The sequence below is a fragment of the Lachnellula hyalina genome, assembly GCF_007821495.1.
Source record: "Lachnellula hyalina strain CBS 185.66 chromosome Unknown contig00116, whole genome shotgun sequence".
Taxonomy (NCBI): Eukaryota; Fungi; Ascomycota; class Leotiomycetes; order Helotiales; family Lachnaceae; genus Lachnellula; species Lachnellula hyalina.
The window spans coordinates 80,802-98,347 of NW_022157230.1; the positions used below are offsets into that span (position 1 = coordinate 80,802).

The 17,546-nt window shown below is 47.8% G+C and overlaps 10 protein-coding genes across 10 annotated transcripts; 5 read left to right on the plus strand and 5 right to left on the minus strand.

The window, feature by feature from the left end:
• Window positions 1-1,075: 1,075 nt before the first annotated feature.
• On the plus strand, window positions 1,076-2,333 carry MAPK (Mitogen-activated protein kinase; the record flags this gene model as incomplete). The annotated part of the gene is made up of 4 exons (XM_031149943.1): window positions 1,076-1,188; window positions 1,271-1,466; window positions 1,526-1,907; window positions 1,957-2,333. 4 exons carry the CDS (start codon window positions 1,076-1,078, stop codon window positions 2,331-2,333), a joined length of 1,068 nt encoding a protein of 355 aa, XP_031003628.1.
• Window positions 2,334-2,957: 624 nt separating this feature from the next.
• Window positions 2,958-3,723, minus strand: LHYA1_G004994 (uncharacterized protein; the record flags this gene model as incomplete). Its single annotated transcript, XM_031149944.1, has 2 exons — window positions 2,958-3,427; window positions 3,483-3,723. 2 exons carry the CDS (start codon window positions 3,721-3,723, stop codon window positions 2,958-2,960), a joined length of 711 nt encoding a protein of 236 aa, XP_031003625.1.
• Window positions 3,724-4,001: 278 nt separating this feature from the next.
• On the plus strand, window positions 4,002-4,928 carry vps51 (Vacuolar protein sorting-associated protein 51-like protein; the record flags this gene model as incomplete). The annotated part of the gene is made up of 1 exon (XM_031149945.1): window positions 4,002-4,928. The coding sequence occupies one exon, from the start codon at window positions 4,002-4,004 to the stop codon at window positions 4,926-4,928; it is 927 nt and encodes a 308-aa protein (XP_031003626.1).
• A 188-nt stretch (window positions 4,929-5,116) lies between these two features.
• SPCC126.12 (NIF3-like protein) lies at window positions 5,117-6,379 on the minus strand (the record flags this gene model as incomplete). The annotated part of the gene is made up of 5 exons (XM_031149946.1): window positions 5,117-5,654; window positions 5,720-5,906; window positions 6,052-6,174; window positions 6,225-6,268; window positions 6,321-6,379. 5 exons carry the CDS (start codon window positions 6,377-6,379, stop codon window positions 5,117-5,119), a joined length of 951 nt encoding a protein of 316 aa, XP_031003623.1.
• Window positions 6,380-6,581: 202 nt separating this feature from the next.
• SPAC8C9.11 (putative bolA-like protein) lies at window positions 6,582-6,978 on the plus strand (the record flags this gene model as incomplete). The annotated part of the gene is made up of 2 exons (XM_031149947.1): window positions 6,582-6,675; window positions 6,740-6,978. The coding sequence occupies 2 exons, from the start codon at window positions 6,582-6,584 to the stop codon at window positions 6,976-6,978; spliced, it is 333 nt and encodes a 110-aa protein (XP_031003624.1).
• Window positions 6,979-7,496: 518 nt separating this feature from the next.
• Window positions 7,497-7,725, minus strand: LHYA1_G004998 (uncharacterized protein; the record flags this gene model as incomplete). The annotated part of the gene is made up of 2 exons (XM_031149948.1): window positions 7,497-7,574; window positions 7,624-7,725. 2 exons carry the CDS (start codon window positions 7,723-7,725, stop codon window positions 7,497-7,499), a joined length of 180 nt encoding a protein of 59 aa, XP_031003631.1.
• Window positions 7,726-8,162: 437 nt separating this feature from the next.
• Window positions 8,163-10,515, plus strand: Ap2b1 (AP-2 complex subunit beta; the record flags this gene model as incomplete). The annotated part of the gene is made up of 4 exons (XM_031149949.1): window positions 8,163-8,392; window positions 8,454-9,091; window positions 9,139-9,884; window positions 9,934-10,515. 4 exons carry the CDS (start codon window positions 8,163-8,165, stop codon window positions 10,513-10,515), a joined length of 2,196 nt encoding a protein of 731 aa, XP_031003632.1.
• Window positions 10,516-11,007: 492 nt separating this feature from the next.
• On the minus strand, window positions 11,008-12,536 carry LHYA1_G005000 (uncharacterized protein; the record flags this gene model as incomplete). Its single annotated transcript, XM_031149950.1, has 2 exons — window positions 11,008-12,282; window positions 12,342-12,536. The coding sequence occupies 2 exons, from the start codon at window positions 12,534-12,536 to the stop codon at window positions 11,008-11,010; spliced, it is 1,470 nt and encodes a 489-aa protein (XP_031003612.1).
• A 701-nt stretch (window positions 12,537-13,237) lies between these two features.
• On the plus strand, window positions 13,238-14,302 carry LHYA1_G005001 (uncharacterized protein; the record flags this gene model as incomplete). Its single annotated transcript, XM_031149951.1, has 1 exon — window positions 13,238-14,302. One exon carries the CDS (start codon window positions 13,238-13,240, stop codon window positions 14,300-14,302), a length of 1,065 nt encoding a protein of 354 aa, XP_031003611.1.
• Window positions 14,303-15,506: 1,204 nt separating this feature from the next.
• Window positions 15,507-17,190, minus strand: tpsA (Alpha,alpha-trehalose-phosphate synthase [UDP-forming]; the record flags this gene model as incomplete). The annotated part of the gene is made up of 3 exons (XM_031149952.1): window positions 15,507-16,314; window positions 16,366-16,738; window positions 16,788-17,190. Coding segments are annotated over 3 exons (1,584 nt in total), but the record flags the coding sequence as incomplete, so codon positions are not given.
• Window positions 17,191-17,546: the final 356 nt, after the last annotated feature.

The window sequence follows — 17,546 nt, forward strand, 5'->3', positions numbered from 1 at the left end:
CTAGGGCATCTGATACGCCAGGAACTCATCCACACTATCGAGGGGTCGTCCCTTCGGCCCATCAGCACCAGAAGCACACCAGCCATGACTAGACCGACTTGAGCACAAGGCCCATCCTATCCCGACCCGATCAATCAACAGGATTCGACCTACAGACAGACATTCCACTCCAGCAGCATACAATACATCGTGACCGTGACCTTCCGAACTGCTTACAACCTCCTTCCAACATCATCCGCGCCGTTGTCATATATCTTCGCTGTCTCTCAAGTATCAACAACTCACCAGCTTTGCGCGCACAGTGGTATTAGAAGCAGGGACCTTGTAGCGGGGCAACTCCAACGCCAGTCCAACGCCAGTCTGGAACACAGAATTAGATCTCATAGGTACGGCAACATTTTGCATCTTCCGCAATACCTGTGGCTGGATGATGTATTTGGAACTCCATACCTAGTGCGTCCTTTGAAAGCTCTACAAAGCCATTTGCGGGTTTCGGGCTCAAAGGCTGGAATGAATAAAGAGATGCTGATTCCTGCCTTCGATTCTAGAGAACCACCAAATACGAAGTCCCCGAATCAAAGCGGTCAAAGACTTGACTTTGTTCTCACTTCCTAGGCCTAGATTTCAGAGTTGCGACATCTTGGAGATTCCTGGCGGGACCGAGCGCAACCTTGCCTTGCTGAAGAAAGAGTACGACAACACCCACCGGTTTAGAGAAACATCGAATTGACAGTCAAGAATAGGATCTGCAACTTCGAATCGGACCCATAACAGACGGTACGACTCAAGCGTAAGAGCATCGATAGTTCACAGCAATTTCCGGAAGCTCCAATACAATTGCCCGCCCGCTCGGCCATAACGCTAGAAGTTTAGAGACGAAAGACGACAAAGGAAATACTTTCATCACCTCCTGCATCTTTACATTTATATACCTCGTCAATCCTCCAGCATATTAAACGACAACGAGTTTACCTGCACTCGATCATTGCTGCAGACATGCTGCACTTCTTGAAGCAGTTATTTTCGCTTCTCGAACGTCTCCCCGAAATACATACATCCTCGACGCTCAGTCAGGATGACATCTCGGGCGCCGAATCCATCGACGGGATCGCGCAAGATTTCTTTCAATGTTTCAGAACAATATGATATTCAAGATGTAGTTGGAGAGGGAGCGTATGGTGTCGTGTGGTATGTTCATCCTATCACGGTGCAGCGACGGCCCTACATACTCCCCATATCTATGTTGCAACACAGCTAACTCACTTAATAGCTCTGCACTTCATAAACCCTCCGGTCAAAAGGTTGCTATCAAGAAAATCACTCCCTTCGACCACTCTATGTTCTGCCTGCGTACACTGCGTGAGATGAAACTCCTCCGATATTTCAATCATGAAAACATCATCTCCATTCTCGATATTCAGAAGCCTCGGAGCTATGAAACATTCACGGAAGTGTATCTCATCCAGGTAAGACTTAAAAATTAAATTAAATTGTATAACACTAGATGGCTAATCAACGATTATAGGAGCTTATGGAAACTGATATGCACCGTGTGATTCGTACCCAAGACTTATCCGATGACCATTGCCAATACTTCATCTACCAGACTCTCCGTGCGCTTAAAGCTATGCACTCTGCAAACGTTCTTCACCGAGATCTCAAGCCCTCCAACTTGCTTCTTAATGCCAACTGCGATCTGAAAGTCTGTGATTTTGGGCTAGCTCGTTCGGCTGCCTCTCAAGAGGATAACTCCGGTTTCATGACAGAATATGTTGCTACCCGCTGGTACCGCGCGCCTGAAATCATGTTGACCTTCAAAGAATACACAAAGGCTATTGATGTCTGGTCTGTTGGTTGCATTTTGGCTGAGATGTTGAGCGGAAAGCCTTTGTTCCCGGGAAAGGACTGTAAGTTTAGCCAAGTCACATTCGCTTTCAGTTGCTAATGTTCATTTAGACCACCACCAGCTCACCCTTATCTTGGATGTACTTGGCACCCCAACCATGGAGGATTACTACGGCATCAAGTCGCGCCGTGCTCGCGAGTACATCCGCTCTTTACCCTTCAAGAAGAAGGTTCCTCTCCGCTCCTTGTTCCCCAAAACTTCCGACCTGGCACTGGATCTCCTTGAGAAGCTTTTGGCATTCAACCCCGTGAAACGTATCACCGTTGATGAGGCTCTTCAGCACCCTTACTTAGAGCCGTACCACGACCCCGAGGATGAGCCAACCGCAAACCCAATTCCAGAGGAGTTCTTCGACTTTGACAAAAATAAGGACAATCTAAGCAAAGAGCAACTCAAGCAGCTAATCTATGAAGAAATCATGCGCTAAGCGCTTTGCTTTGCAGACATTTGTTTTGTCTATCACTGGTAACGAGTCGAATACATGTTATGAATCACTTACGATACGCCAATGTCAAAATGGCTTGAAATGTTCTAGCTATGCAATCATCCCACCATTGCTCGCAGGAACGATCTGAAAAGGGAAACGCGTGTTGAGTGTCGGAAATGTCAATGTCAATGTCAATGTCATAACGAAGGAGTTTTCATAATTGCATATTATAGTGGGATGTTGGATATTCCCTACGCGAGCACATGTTGCGAAGACCCCTCGAAATTTAAGGCGATGATATATATCTTGCTAGCTGGCGGCAGGCGAGAGAACTGGTACGACCCATGAGATGATAGTTCATTTGCTGCGGTTTGTTGTGAGCTTCTTGAGTCGTCTGTCTAACAAAGTCTGTTCAATGACTGGTCTGGTATCGTAAGACAATAGATAGCAATGTTTACTACCTGGTGGTACAATTTGTAACCAAATCTCCTTTCGCCATTTGGGGGCATCAAAAAATAACTCTAACCCAGCTCCCAAAGTCCAGAATCAATGGATCTTTTCAAATATGCCTTGTGATATTCATACATCACATCATCCCACATTCATTAATGATATTAGCATTCATCAAACATTTGCCCTACCAGGAGCCTCTTCATTCTTCTTCACATCCATCCTCAACCTCTCCTCCCTACCCTCTCTCCACCCCTTATCCAGCGCCTCAATCTTTCCGCCAAGGACAACCACACACGCCGGTTCAAGCAATACCATTCCTCTCGCAACCTTACACCCCTTCTTCAACATGACCTTACACCCAATATTCATGCCCGGCGGATACCCCAATTTATCCACTCCCTTCACCTCAAACCCATAAACCTGCTGTCCCTTCATATCTTGCAATAGAACTTTGAACGGCCCCTTGTTCGATACTGCCGCATTCGCAGCCGTAGGGTTAGCAATCGCTTGCGTAGAAGCTGTAGAGCCAAGCTCATTTTCTTGTGTAGGTAGCACGCGTATGACCTCCCGCCCCTTCACCCGCTCCCCTTTACGCTCTGCTTCCAGATCCAGAATCTGGTCCCACTTGCTGCGTCCGATGTCTTCAATGTCAATTACTTGTACTGGGATATCTTGTCCCAGCACTTTTTCTTTGACTCGTATATCGGATATGTTTTGGGGGAAGGAGCCGTTGGTTGGGGCGAGGATGGAGGGTGTTGATATGTCGGCTGAGAGGAGGCGGAGACGTGCTGTTGCTGAGAGGGAGGAGAGCGGGGGTTGGCGTTGGGAGTTTGATGCGGTGTTTAGTATGGGGGGTTAGGAAGGAGGGGTGAGGCGTTGGGAGGCCGGATTGTATGAGCGCGGTGGAGAGTTGAGTTGGGGTTATTGGGGATGCCATTGCGTAGATCGTATTGCAAGGATCTCAGCAATAGAAATGTGCATCATCAATTTAAGGGTCTGTTGTTGTTCTTTCTTGGAACGCGGACAGAGAAGAGTGGAAGTTCAAGAAGTCTTGGAGCCTCGCTTCCAGCCTCGCAGCCTTCTGCAACTACTTGACCGCATCACGTATTTCATTCACTCTACACCACAATTCAACATCTCTTGTTCTCAAAACTTATCATTGACCCCCGTCAATGACACCTGCCCCCATGAGTTCCCTATGAGACATTCGAAAACATGTCAACCATAGCCAGCCCCCGCGAACCATCCGTCAACGGCCGCCGCGTCCCCATAATCTCCACAACCACACCTTCCTCATCCTCACGGCCATCCCTCGAAATCCCCCGCTCCTCAGAAAGCTCACCTAACCGTGGCCCCTCCCTAGCACAGCCTAAGCGCGCAAACCGAGCCGCACTACGAGAATACTATAACCTAAAGAAAGCCCAAGAGGAGACCAGCACCACTCCCTCAACGCCCATAAACGACGCAGCATCAGAAGCATCATCCATCCACGACTCCTCCAACAGCGAGGTCCTAGAATCCGAGCTCGACCACGCCCACTTCGACGCCAATGCCTATATCTCGCACGTGCTGTCCACACAATCGCTCTCGGAGCTGCTCAGGACTTACAATGGCGTACTCACAGATATCCGGGCACTGGACGCAGAGAAAAAGGCACTGGTGTATGATAATTATAGCAAGTTGATTGCGGCTACGGAGACGATTAGGAAGATGAGAGTGAATATGGATCCGCTGAATCCGATGGCTAGTACGCTTGATCCGGCGATCGCGAGTATTTATGCGAGGGCGGAGAGTATTAAGAGGGAGATGAGGGAGGGAATGCCGGGGTGGCAGAGGGAAAGGGCCGAGATGAGTGAGGGGGAAAGAGAGAAGGCTGAGAGGAGGGATAAGATGAGGGAGGTGGTGGGGAGGATGTTGGATACGCCGGAGAAGGTTAGGGGCTTGATGGATGAGGGGAGTGTAGAGGAGGCGAGGAGGGTGTGGGAGCCTACGCTGAGGCTGTTGGAGAGGTGGAAGGAACGCAGGGTCGGTGGTGATGATGTTTTGGATTGTATTGAGGATGGGGAGGCTGCTATTAGAGGGGAGCCGCCTAACGAGAAGAGTTGGGTTAATGTGAAGAGTAAGAGAGAATCGAAATCATGATACCCGGTAGGGCTTGCTGTAATCATTTGCAAGCCAACGGTAATAATCCACCATCCCTACTTGCCCAATGCGACTGATTGCTTTCAAGAAGAGTCATAATACTCCTCGACTACTGCCCACGATATAATGGTCACCAGAGGGAGTATCCAATGTGATTCGCGTTTCTGTCTTCTGTGATTGCCATCTCTTTACTCGCGCATCACGATCACGAAAGGGTCTCTATCAGCCTTACTAGCTGCTATAGTGAAATCCTTTGTCAAACTCTCCTCCCATTGCCCCTTCTTGCCCAGCTCCTCGACTTCTTTCTTCGTCGCAGCATCCAGCTGACCGAGCAGCCGAGCCTCCAGAAATCGTCTTTCCGAATTGCTATGGAAAGTGGTGATAACACACTTGCCCTTTTCAATAGCGGCCAAAGCCTCGTGGTGGCTCAACTCCCCTGTAAACAGCAAGTCTACATCAAGGCCATTGAGCATGGAACCGGAACCTGCGCAAATGCCGACAGAAGAGATTTTGATCTGGTCCCTCTCCCCGGCTGGAGTAGTTTGAGGTGCTGCGACTGAGATGCCTGGAAGCTTGAGGTTAGATGTAATTCTTGCTATGATGTCTCCAAGAGTCTGGGGCTTGTGGAAGCGCACTATGCGGCCGTATCCAGCCGTTTCGAAGCCTTGTGGAGGATCCTTGATTGGAGTCAACACGGAAGAGTGATGCTGTTCGAAACCAGTTGGGCTATTTTAAGTTAGCTTTGTGACGTTTTGGAATGTTTGTAGATTTCGAATAATAGTAATACTCACTCTCCATTCACCATGGGCGTTTCAGCTGTGATACATGCCACGAGAAAGTCGTTGAGACCGTTCTCGGCGGCGTCTAGAGCTGTATGGGGGCTGTAGACACTGATACCCTCTTGGGCAAGCCGTAACAGGGTACTTTGTTGGGTGTTGCTTTGCGTAAGTGCTTTCAGAGGGCGGAAGATTATGGGGTCTACTTCAGATTAGTCTACATTCTGTATTTTATATTGAAGTGAGTGCTTTCGGACAGACTGAGTTTGACAGGAATGGTCCTCCGGGGTTTGAAAGAAAGAGGGGGGAGAGTGAAGTCCGGAAACGTTATTATGGAAGTTCCTTACGGTATGCTATGATTATGGAATCTTTCCTTGCAATAGCTTCATCTGCAACTGCTCGGGTGAGATCCACGGTGAGGAGAGCTGAGTTCTTCAGATGGCCTGGTCGATATGGAGCTTCGAGGAGGACTTGAAGAGGTTTAGTACGTTGCATAGTTGCATAATATTTCGCCACTTACGTCCAGTATTATCGAAACTACTGTCTGCAAGCTTCTCAGGGTACCTATAGCTAAAGTAAACAATGCATTCTCGGTCACAGGGTATAAGTCACTTACAACTTCCTCATAGCCCCAACAACGGCCTGAGAAAAAGTCGAAACTGTGGGATTAGCCATTGTTGTAATTGATCTCCGAAGTGTTGTTTGAAAAGTCATGACATTGTTGTGAGAGCTGAAGCTGTAGAAGTCGCTGTGGTGAGGGTTTCCAAAACAGGACTCGGCCGCTTGTCCCGCTCCTTGCTCATCACATCAACTTTTCCGAGAACGGAGGGGGGGACCAACGTCAAGAAACCCAGAATTCTCTCTCTACAAAAATACAATGGGCGAAACTCCAGGAGTCTCAGAGGCAGACCTCAAGGCCAAAATAATCGATCAACTTCAAGCAATCCATGTCGAAATTGAAGACATGTCAGGTCCGTCGCCGTCCAATATTTTTATTTTACCCCGCCATCCCGCTCAAAGCTGACCAACTTGCAGGTGGATGCGGCCAAGCATTTTCTGCTGTGATAGTCTCGCCTCAATTCGAGAAGAAGACGACCTTGGCGAGACATCGATTGGTTAATACGGCGCTGAAGGCCGAGATTGCTGCTATTCATGCTTGGACACCGAAGTGCTTTACGCCAGAGCAGTGGGAGAAGCAGAAGGCTGAAGGGAAGGTAGCTGTTGCACCTGGGAAGGATACCACGGGAGAGGTTGTTACTGGGACTACGGCTTGAAGGGAAGGCAAGGGGATATGAGATACAAGCACAAGAACTGGACGCCAAGAAGGTCGAGGGGGTCATGATTGGTTAGGTGCAATGGGAACGAAAGATGAACCCTGATAGAGGCACTGGAAGAAACGTCCGAGTTTGGAAGTGGAACTGGTAAGAGCGGCTCCTAAAAAGAACGATAGAAGAGGAGACTTTGCCGACGTATTAGCAAGTGGTGGGCGAATCGCGACACTCTTCTGAGCCCAGAGCTTGTCAAGGCTATCCATTTGTCTCCAACCTAGAAACACCGAAGTTCTACTTGAAAATCCCTCCAAAGATCTTGCCAAATGTGCGCTTTCTTGTGTTGTGACAATACCCATGTCTCTCAGGTACTCAACACCTGACTTCCCCTGAGGCTTAGCCCTTTCAGTCTTTCAAAGTCCTTGCGATCTCCCAAATTCTATTGACCCCAATCAAAACAGCCTCTCCAGACTTGCTTCAGTTTGTCACGAACTGCTCAAACAATAGCGCTCGTGTATTGCTCGTCAAGCAGTCTTGTTCATTCGTTGAGCCACCAGACTGACGACAGCAACCGATGACATGAATAGCACGATATTGTAAAACTAAACTCAATTAGTAATTCAGTTACTTTACACTGGATTATATACTAACGGCATTTCTCGAATATGCACTCTCTTCTGCATCTGTTCGAGCTTCAACAAACAGCCGGCGTAGGTTTGGAAGGTTTGCCTTGGAATATTGTATTAGCGACATGTTCGAAAGAAGCAGTAGAAAGAAATAACGTATTGAAGTCCTCACCATGCTGTACTTAAATGATTCACAGATTAAAGTTGTTTCAACTTATTCCGAGTATCCATTTGTTGCATGAATTTGCCAGTAAACCCCCCTTGAAGTGGAGTGAGTGGGTGGCCTTTGCCTTCTCCTTGCGACCCCCTGCCAAATGCTAGCGCCGTTCTGACCGCACCAGAAGGCTGAGAAGCTGGCAACATTTATGATCAATTTCAATCCCCACAGGAAACCACAAACTACCCAGAAATTATCACCAGAAGGTCCTCAGTTGCAGACGTTTACCCTTGGACTACAAGTGCGATTAACTACGGCCCATTGCACATAGCTGCTGCCTGGCCGTCCATCAACAGCAGCCGCGGGCGTATGAGGGGCACGACCTCAACTCGCCATCTGTGTGAGCGATGGCGGTAAATAGGATCAAAGGGGCCTTTGCGGTACCCAGAAAGGGCGAAACATTCGAGTTGAGAGCAGGGCTAGTCTCGCAATATGCATACGAGCGCAAGGAGGCGATTCAGAAGACCATCATGTCTATGACCTTGGGCAAAGATGTGTCAGCTCTGTTTCCTGATGTGTTGAAAAACATTGCTACATCAGATCTGGACCAGAAGAAGCTTGTTTATTTATATTTGATGTAAGTTACCTCCCCGTTTTGGCCGCTTAATAGGAGCGGTGCTGATTCTGGAATTATCTAGGAATTACGCCAAATCACATCCGGACCTCTGTATTCTGGCGGTCAATACCTTTGTACAAGACTCCGAGGATCCCAATCCTTTGGTACGGGCACTTGCTATACGGACAATGGGGTGTATTAGGGTGGATAAGATGGTAGATTATATGGAGGAACCTTTGCGGAAAACATTACGAGACGAGTCGCCTTATGTACGGAAAACGGCTGCGATATGTGTTGCGAAGCTCTTTGATCTGAACCCGACGATGTGCTTAGAAAACGGATTTCTAGAAACACTCCAGGAGATGATAGGAGATCCAAATCCCATGGTAGTCGCAAACTCTGTCACAGCCCTGGCAGAGATCAACGAGGCGGCTCCAGAAACCAAGGCTCTCCGAGTGACGCCCGCAGCGCTAAAGAAGATGTTGATGGCTTTGAACGAATGCACAGAGTGGGGTAGAGTTACAATACTCTCAACCCTCGCCGACTACAGGGCTACAGATATGAAAGAGTCAGAGCATATTTGCGAAAGAGTTTCCCCTCAATTCCAACATGTCAATCCAAGCGTGGTGCTGGCAGCTGTGAAAGTAGTCTTCCTCCACATGAAGTATGTCAACGCAGATCTCACGAAGCAATACTTGAAGAAAATGGCACCACCACTGGGTTAGTACATGTCCTTACATACATTTGCGATAGCTAACTTTCAAAAGTGACCCTTGTTGCATCAGCGCCAGAAGTTCAATATGTTGCATTACGGAACATCGATTTACTACTCCAAGCCAAGCCAGATATCCTAAGTAAAGAGTTACGAGTATTCTTCTGCAAATACAATGATCCCCCATATGTCAAGCTTCAGAAGTTAGAGATCATGGTGCGGATAGCAAACGACAAAAACGTCGACCAACTTTTGGCCGAATTAAAAGAGTATGCCTTAGAAGTCGACATGGATTTTGTCCGGAGAGCAGTCAAGGCCATTGGTCAAGCAGCTATCAAGATCGAGAGCGCCAGCGAGAAGTGTGTCAACACGCTTCTTGATCTAATTGCTACAAAAGTCAACTATGTTGTCCAAGAGGCAATTGTGGTCATTAAGGACATCTTCCGAAAGTACCCTGGTTATGAAGGTATTATCCCAACTCTTTGCAAATACATCGATGAATTGGATGAGCCTGAAGCACGAGGTGCCTTGATTTGGATCGTTGGAGAATACGCCGAGAAGATCAGTAATGCGGACGAGATCCTTTCTGGTTTTGTTGAAGGATTTATGGAAGAGTTTACACAAGTTCAACTCCAAATCCTGACCGCAGTGGTTAAGCTGTTCTTGAAGAAGCCGGACAACAATCAAAGTTTGGTGCAGAAAGTTCTTCAACAAGCCACAGCCGACAACGACAACCCGGACATCAGAGACAGAGCATATGTTTACTGGCGATTATTATCAGGTGATTTACAAGTAGCAAAGGTAGACCTCTATCACTGTCTTTCTTTGACTTCAATACTAACAGAATTAGAACATCATTCTCTCAGACAAACCCCCAATTACGACAACGATGTCATCTCTTCCACCTCAGCTCCTCGACCAACTTCTTACAGAACTCTCTACCCTAGCCTCAGTCTACCACAAACCACCTGAGACATTTGTCGGTCATGGCCGTTACGGCGCCGATGCCATACAGCACGCAGCCATTCAAGAACAGCGTCAAAACGCCGTCGACAACCCAATTGCAGCTGCCGTCGTCGGCCAGAAGAATAACAACGAAAATCTCCTCGACATCGATTTTGATGGCGCAGCTCCAGCTTCAGCGGATGCTCCTCCAAGCAGTGGTGCTTCGGGCTTGGAAGGGTTAGCCGGTACGCCACAGCGGGTGGCAAGTCCTACGGCTGGAGCAGCGGGTGCAAGCAGTATGGATGACATGGTGGGATTATTTGATATGAACGGTAGTAGTTCGAGTGCGGCGCCAACGGGACAGAATGATTTGATGAGTGGGTTTGCGGGTCTAGATATGAGCGGTGCGAGTCAGCCTCCGCCGCCACAACAGCAACTTGAGAGTGGGGGCAAGAAGACGAATGAGGATTTGCTAGGAATGTTCTAGATGCGAAGGTTTACTGGCGGGATGATAGCGGGTTCATTACCAAAAGAAATGCCATTATTCTTTCACTTTAATCTCGGGTTTTCATGAAAGACTCTTGAATGACATCTTGAATTTTGATTTGGCGGATGTATGCCTTTTGACTGAAATTTACTTTATGACAATTAGAGAAAGCCTACTTAAGCATTACCCGCCCATAGCGGATCACTTTCCAAGATTCCACCCTATTACCCGATTAGTGGCCTTGAAAGTATTGCAACAAGGCGGCTAAGTTCCCCCTGAATACAGCATTCATTTATGACTGATTGACAAGATACCAGTTCTCCTTCATAGAGGCGGTATGTCTCCTAGCGTTGATATTCCTCACTGCTAAATATATGATTTGTGGAGTTGTTTCAATGTCGATGTATTTTATCCTTAATCCATAACACGTCCAGATAGAATCCCTCATGAAAATTACTTCATATCCACAATTCGTGAGCTATAGAGAGAGCATCACTCATCACTATCCTCTTCATCTCCCAAAAAGGCCAGATCCTGCTTCGCCCTGGCAACCCTCGGTCTCGGCTGCTCATCACTATCATCCTCACTTCCACTCTCCGACTTCCCGTTCTCATCTTCGTCTTCATCCTCACCACTGTTGATCTTCAAGCTCTTCTTAGCAGCCTTGCTCCTACTCGGCCGTCCACTCTCCATCCCCCAGACTTTCTCCCCCTCCTTCACGGCCTCCAAATCAGCCTGCAGCTCCCTCATCTCCTTGATCTCCTTCGCTCTCGCCTCACTAAACCGGCCCGTCATGCCTATATCCCTAAGCATTTGCTGCAAATACCGAACTTTGGCTGACGTATCGTCTTCGAATTGCTTGAGTTCGAACTGCCAGATTTTTCGCACTCCGCAACGCACTAGCTGTGTTTGCAGCGTTTTGATCTGCTCTTCTGCAGGCGAGAGGTTACTGTTGGCTTTGGCGGCCTTGACTTTAGTTTCTTTGGGGGCTTTGGGACCGCGTTTGGCTTTTGGCTTGGGAGCTTCGTCAAGGACGATGGACATTTCCGACTCAGAATCAATGGCTTTCGCAGGTGTCACGGATTTTGCCTTCTTTTTCGGAGTAGGTACGTTGGATTCGGCGTCAGATTCTGGTGTTGGTTTGATTTCTGGTTTGGACTTCTTCATAGATGCTGGCTCGTCTTCTTCGGAGCCCGCTGCCGATTTAGCCCTCGATTTCGCCTTCTTGGCTGAAGCAAGTTCGTCTTCAGACTCAGAATCTGCTTTAAGCTCAGATTCCTCTTCTAACTCAGGAGTCTCGACTTTCTTCCGTCTTCCCTTACTTCTAGCAGCCGGCTTGGTAGCCTTCTTCGGTTTTGGTTTGGCATCACTGTCATCCTCATCATCAATTGGAACTTCGCTAAGATCATCCTCTTCTTCGTCCTCCTCGTCCTCGGAATCAACTGCCTTTTTCTTAGGCTGACGTTTCACGGGGGGTTTCGACGTAGACTTCTTCTTTGGTTTTGGTGCATCACTGACATCCGAATCACCAAACTCTGACTCTGGGCTGTCCTCGTCCGAGACCACATCGCTAAGTTCACTGCTTTCCTCTGGAGTCTCTTGTTTCTTTTGGCGCTTGGCAGGTCGCGATTGCTCTGCAGATGTGGGTTTCTTTGCTCTCTTATTATTCGGAGTTGCGCTTTTCTTGTGCGACAGGATAGGTTCCTTCACAGGAGAGTCGACTTGTATAGACGCCTCTTTTAGTTCCTCTCCTTCGATCAACTGGGTCTAGGGTACAGAGTCAGCTTGGAAATATGATATAATTTATCTAGAAGCACAATGCTTACTGCATATTCCTTAACAATGACCTTTGACTTTTCTTTCCAGGTGGGTTGCACAAAAAATCCTTTCTCGAGTCCAAGTTGCGCCTCTAGCTTGTCCCGAACCCTTTTCACACTCAGTTGGTCGCGCTCGGAGCTGTTGAAGATCGCCAAAGCTGTCGCCTTGAGCTTGTCAACTAAAACGCGCTCCGAAGGTGCCATGTTGTAGAAGTTATTGCGCGATTAAGGATGGCTCCCCAAAAGATACTTGTTTGTACACAAGACAAGGCTGAGCAGAGTCGGTGCTCGAGTTCCGCGTCGCGTGTTTTGTACTTTCCTAGCGTGGAGAAGGATCTACTGATCTGAGGGGTGGTAGGAGGAGTTCGCTTAGGTAAGTATATGGGGCGGGGACGGGCTAGGCTAGGGACAGAAAAGGGGCAACGTGCGAGAGAGATGATGTATAATGTATAATGAAAGCGGCTTTCTCTTTCAATTACACCTTTTCCTCACATTACTAATATATAGACAGATCTTTTGGTAAAGTCTTTACCATCCTGGCTCATTCACTCCCTGCATCTTTATAGAGAGGAAGAATAAAGCTCCATGCCCTATTTTAGGCATATAGGGTCTCACTGACAGTAAAAACGAAATAATAGATTTTGACGAGGCTGATTGTAGTTGTTGGTATCACAAGTTGATCACTTCGCTACAGGTGTAGGTCCGTAGGTTCTGGTCTTGGTGGCTTCATTGGTTGTTGGTCAGCTAGCTAAGATATAGAGGCTGCAATACAAAGAGGTTATCCCCAATTTGCTTAGTCAGCTAGTGCCAAGTCACACTCGTGTACTAGAAAGGCTCAGGCTCAGTCACATATTCCTCATACAGCAGTAGTAGTATTCATTAATTAGCCCACCACCCTGTTCAAAATGCGGCAAAAGGATGTCCACACAAACATCATGCTGGATCTCGAATGCGCAGCTATTAACACCCACAACCCAGCGATAATTGAGTTGGCAGCAGTATACTTCGATATCGACACCGGGGAGGAACTCGACAGTCTTTGTACCCCAGTGAGTCTCCAATCCAGTTTGGAGCATGGACTCATCACAGATGACAATACGCTCGGCTGGCTCAAGAGAGAAATCCCACAAACTTTGAAGACCAGCCAGGAGTGCTGTATATCTCTCCCTCAAGCCATTATGAGAATATCCAAGTTTGTGAAAAAGTCCATAAGAGAGACTGAAAGCCGGCGAATCAAAGCCGGTTTGCTAAAGCCCTACAAAAGCCAACCTATGATTTGGGGCAATGGCAGCATGGCCGACAATACTTGGATTCGGAGCGCGTATAAGGCATGCTCGATGGAAGTGCCTTGGGAGTACTACAACGATATGTGTGTACGAACCGTTGTCAAGCAGGTGTGGGCACAGACGGGGAAGGATTATTCTTTACCGCCACTGGCTCCTCCCCGGCAAGGGCTGAAACATGATGCCCTTTCCGACTGTAGGTTCCAAATCGCTTACATAGTTCTGGCGAGGAACGAGCCATGGTCAGAAGCTCCTACACTAGATTTTAGTGCAATAGGACCAGCTCCAGGAACGAGTGCGCTTGCGGCTTTGCCGGCCAATGGAGGTACCTCACCCACGCGCAGCACGCCCATTGGATACCCAGGGGAGAAGAAACCGCCTGGAAGTGTTAGAAAAACCATGGCGGTCCATCACTCTGCCCGACGGCTTCTTTCTCCTGAAACCTCATTTTCAAGAGGATCGACGCAGGCAGAAGACGACTCTTTGACTGCCCCCGCAGTTGCGAGACCTGTCCCTCTATCCAAAAGACAACTGCTGACGCCCGAGACATCTTTTAATGGTAAAGAATTTGACTACGAAGATGAGGGTCCTCCTGTGAAACGAGTTGACTATAGGCTGGGGTCGGGGCCAGAGTTCCAAGAAGCGGAGTGGCTTGAATTCCTTGAGCAGGAAGCCAAAGAGCCTTGAAAAAACAGTATGCCCCGTTCAATACACCAAATTTTAGATTAGGTCCGTCTAACTGCCTACACTTAGACTATCCTTGAAGTAAGAAGTCCAGCAAGTTCCTATTATCAACAGAAGTCATTTATGGAAGTTTGAAGACTAACCGATTATCCGCACAGTTATCTCTTGGGAGAGAATCTTCTCAAGTGAAGACCATTCTTAGACGGACTCGTCGCTCATGTTCATTCATGCGGCAGAGTCAGAATCTCAGGATGCTTCTGCAAGACCTAATGCCGAGGCCGAGTTGTGACGAATGTCAATCCTGTACAACGTTCGGCCCCCTCAACGCGGTCGTGAACCTGCGATTTTCTCCGGATCTCACAACAACCTCCCTCCTAGCGTCACGAAATGATCCATATAATGTCGTCGTTTGTCGTGGCCGGATATGCATAAAGATCTCCCGTTTGGAGACTTTACGGGCCATACGATCCTACTATTTATGGTCCGTATCTGATTTCATTTCTCCGATCGAGTACATATGCTCACTCCTTGTAGTTGAAAACAACGCAGTCTGACTAGATTCTTGAATAAATATACACAATCTTGAATCCTTGTAAAGCTATTAGTTGTGTCTAGAATCCGACTCTAGATAGAGTGATATACCCTACTAGGATGCTGGAGTTAGCAGATGTTCTGTGAAATAGAACTTGGATCATCTACCCCACTTGGGATTTTAATAATTTTCTATCATGGTGACGTGACCCTGACAGCTTCCTTAGATTCTAGTGCTCAATCGCCTCCTCATCAGGTTATGTATCTATGCAACTATACAGTACTCACCTTCATCACCAGCAGCAGGACAAGTATAGTAAAATACGAACGCGTTGCATTTCATATCTTCTACATAATTAACCTAGCACTCTTCAACTAGGGGTCATCAGGCCGAGCTCATCAGTTTTTGCACTTGCAGAATACAGAGGTTTAAAACCAGAGGACTATTTCAAAAAAGTCCCGCACCAAGTCAACCTGATTGTATTTGATGTTTCCTTATCGTATATGTTCTCATAACGCCTGCTCGCCCTACTGCAAGCAAACTGGTATCGTATCATGCCCAATGCTCGCTACCCGCGCCGTTACATACCCATCCTACCAATCCTTCCACTCGCCCGGCGCAAACTTCCCATTCTTCTTGCCTCCCACAATAGCTTTGCTCATACTGTCGATTAGCTCATGAATCTTGCCCGTGACCGCTTCGCTTCTGCTTTTTCTCCGCATGCTCGCTGATCCTAACAAGCTCGCTCACAAATGATTCGCCCCACCACGCGCTCGTGTACTTGAATACATATTTCTCCAGCTTCTTGAAATTGATTTCTCGTTGCTCTGGAGACATCGTGACTGCGTCGTGGATGGCGCCTGCGAGCTCTTCTGTATTCCAGGGGTTGACGATAAGAGCACCGTTCAGTGATTGAGCTGCGCCTGTGAACTCGGACAGGATCATGACTCCGTGTCTCTTTCTCTGCGTGGCAATGTATTCGTACGAGACCAAATTCATGCCATCACGCGTAGATGAAACCAAGCAGGCATCGGATACGGCGTATAAAGCCGTGAGCTCGTCGAATGCTACAGATTGGTGTAGGAAATGGATAGGCATGAACTCAATGGTGCCAAAGCGGCCATTGATCCTGCCTACCAGCTCGTTGACGACTGCTCGGAGATTTTGGTACTCTTCGACGTCTTCTCGGCTGGGTACTGCTACCTGGACGAGCACAACTTTTCCTACCCATTCAGGGTGTTCTGTAAGGAATACCTCGAGTGCGTGAAGCTTCTGGGGAACTCCTTTGATATAATCGAGACGGTCGACCCCGACGATCAGCTTTACTCCCTCGAATTTACGTTCTAGGACAGCGATTCGGTCTTGAACTTCTTTCTTCTTGAGGCCATCGACGAATTTCTCGGGGTCAATGCCAATTGGGAAAGCCGCGACAGTGACGTATTTTCCACGGAACTCAACACCATTGGGGGTCGTAGTTGTTTCTCTATTTGCTATTAGCTCGGAACGGCTTCGATCTTGAGGGTTTTCGACGTACAATATTCTAGAGCAACTGCTCAAGAAATGTCTAGCATAGTCGTATGTATGGAAGCCAATCAAATCGCAGTGAAGTACACCAAGAAGCAATTCCTCTCGAACAGGAAGAATTCTATAGATCTCACTACTTGGGAATGGCGTATGGAGAAAGAAGCCAATCTTGACATTCTTCTTGCTGTTGCCAATTTCCTCTCGCAGCATCTCTGGGAGGAGCATTAGATGGTAGTCGTGGACCCAGATCAAATCTCCATCTTGTACGTCTTTCGCTATTGTCTTCGCAAACAGACGGTTAACGTCCTTGTAGGCTGCCCATGCCGACTCGTCGAATGTAATCTCTCCAGGATGGTAGTGGAAAAGGGGCCAGAGGATAGAATCTGCAGTGCTATTAGTAGTTGTAGGAACAATCTTGGAGGAGAAGTGTACTAGAGAAGCCATTGTAATGTCTATCTGCCAACTCGTCTTCTATGAAAACTGGTATCGCCCCATATTCGTCCTTCAATCGTTTCTGCAGCGGCGCAACCTCTGTCTCTGGCACCTCCAATCCCGGCCATCCGTACCATTGAAAGGTGGTAGTTTTAGATAGTCCGCTTAGACCTGTGACCAGTCCACCAGAGGACATGGAAAACGCATATGTGCCATCATCAGAGCGCTTGATGGTGATTGGAAGTCTGTTGGAGACGAGTAGCAGTCTTCCTTGCGGCTTAACATCTTCGACTAAAGCTGGCATTGCGATAAAGTATTGAGGGGGGATTCGAATTGACAAGAATTTGGTAGGTGGGGTTCTCGAGAGAGGTATGTGGTCTGCGAGAATGGACTTGTGAGGTGGTCTGAGGGGAAACAAGTGCGACGTTTCGGAGGGTAGTATTGGTGGGGAGATGGAATGATGGGCCCTGAAAAAGGAAGTCAAGTAACAGGTTGTCGATGACTAGAGTCTATTGAAGTTTTAGTTCCAAGGTAGGTAAGGGACTCGTAGGCAGGAATTCAAGGCGGGAAGCTTTACTAGCCGTTACGTTGACGTGGGAAAATGGAGAAAGCGCGATGTAGAGGGAGAGGGAGAGGGAGAGGGAGAGGAAGAGGCAGAGGACGTTATAGAAGATCCAGAAGCTCAAGGTAGTAATACTTGGAGTACTTGAGTACTTGAGTACTTGGTGTACTATATTCGTTGGTATTGAATTTTGCTGT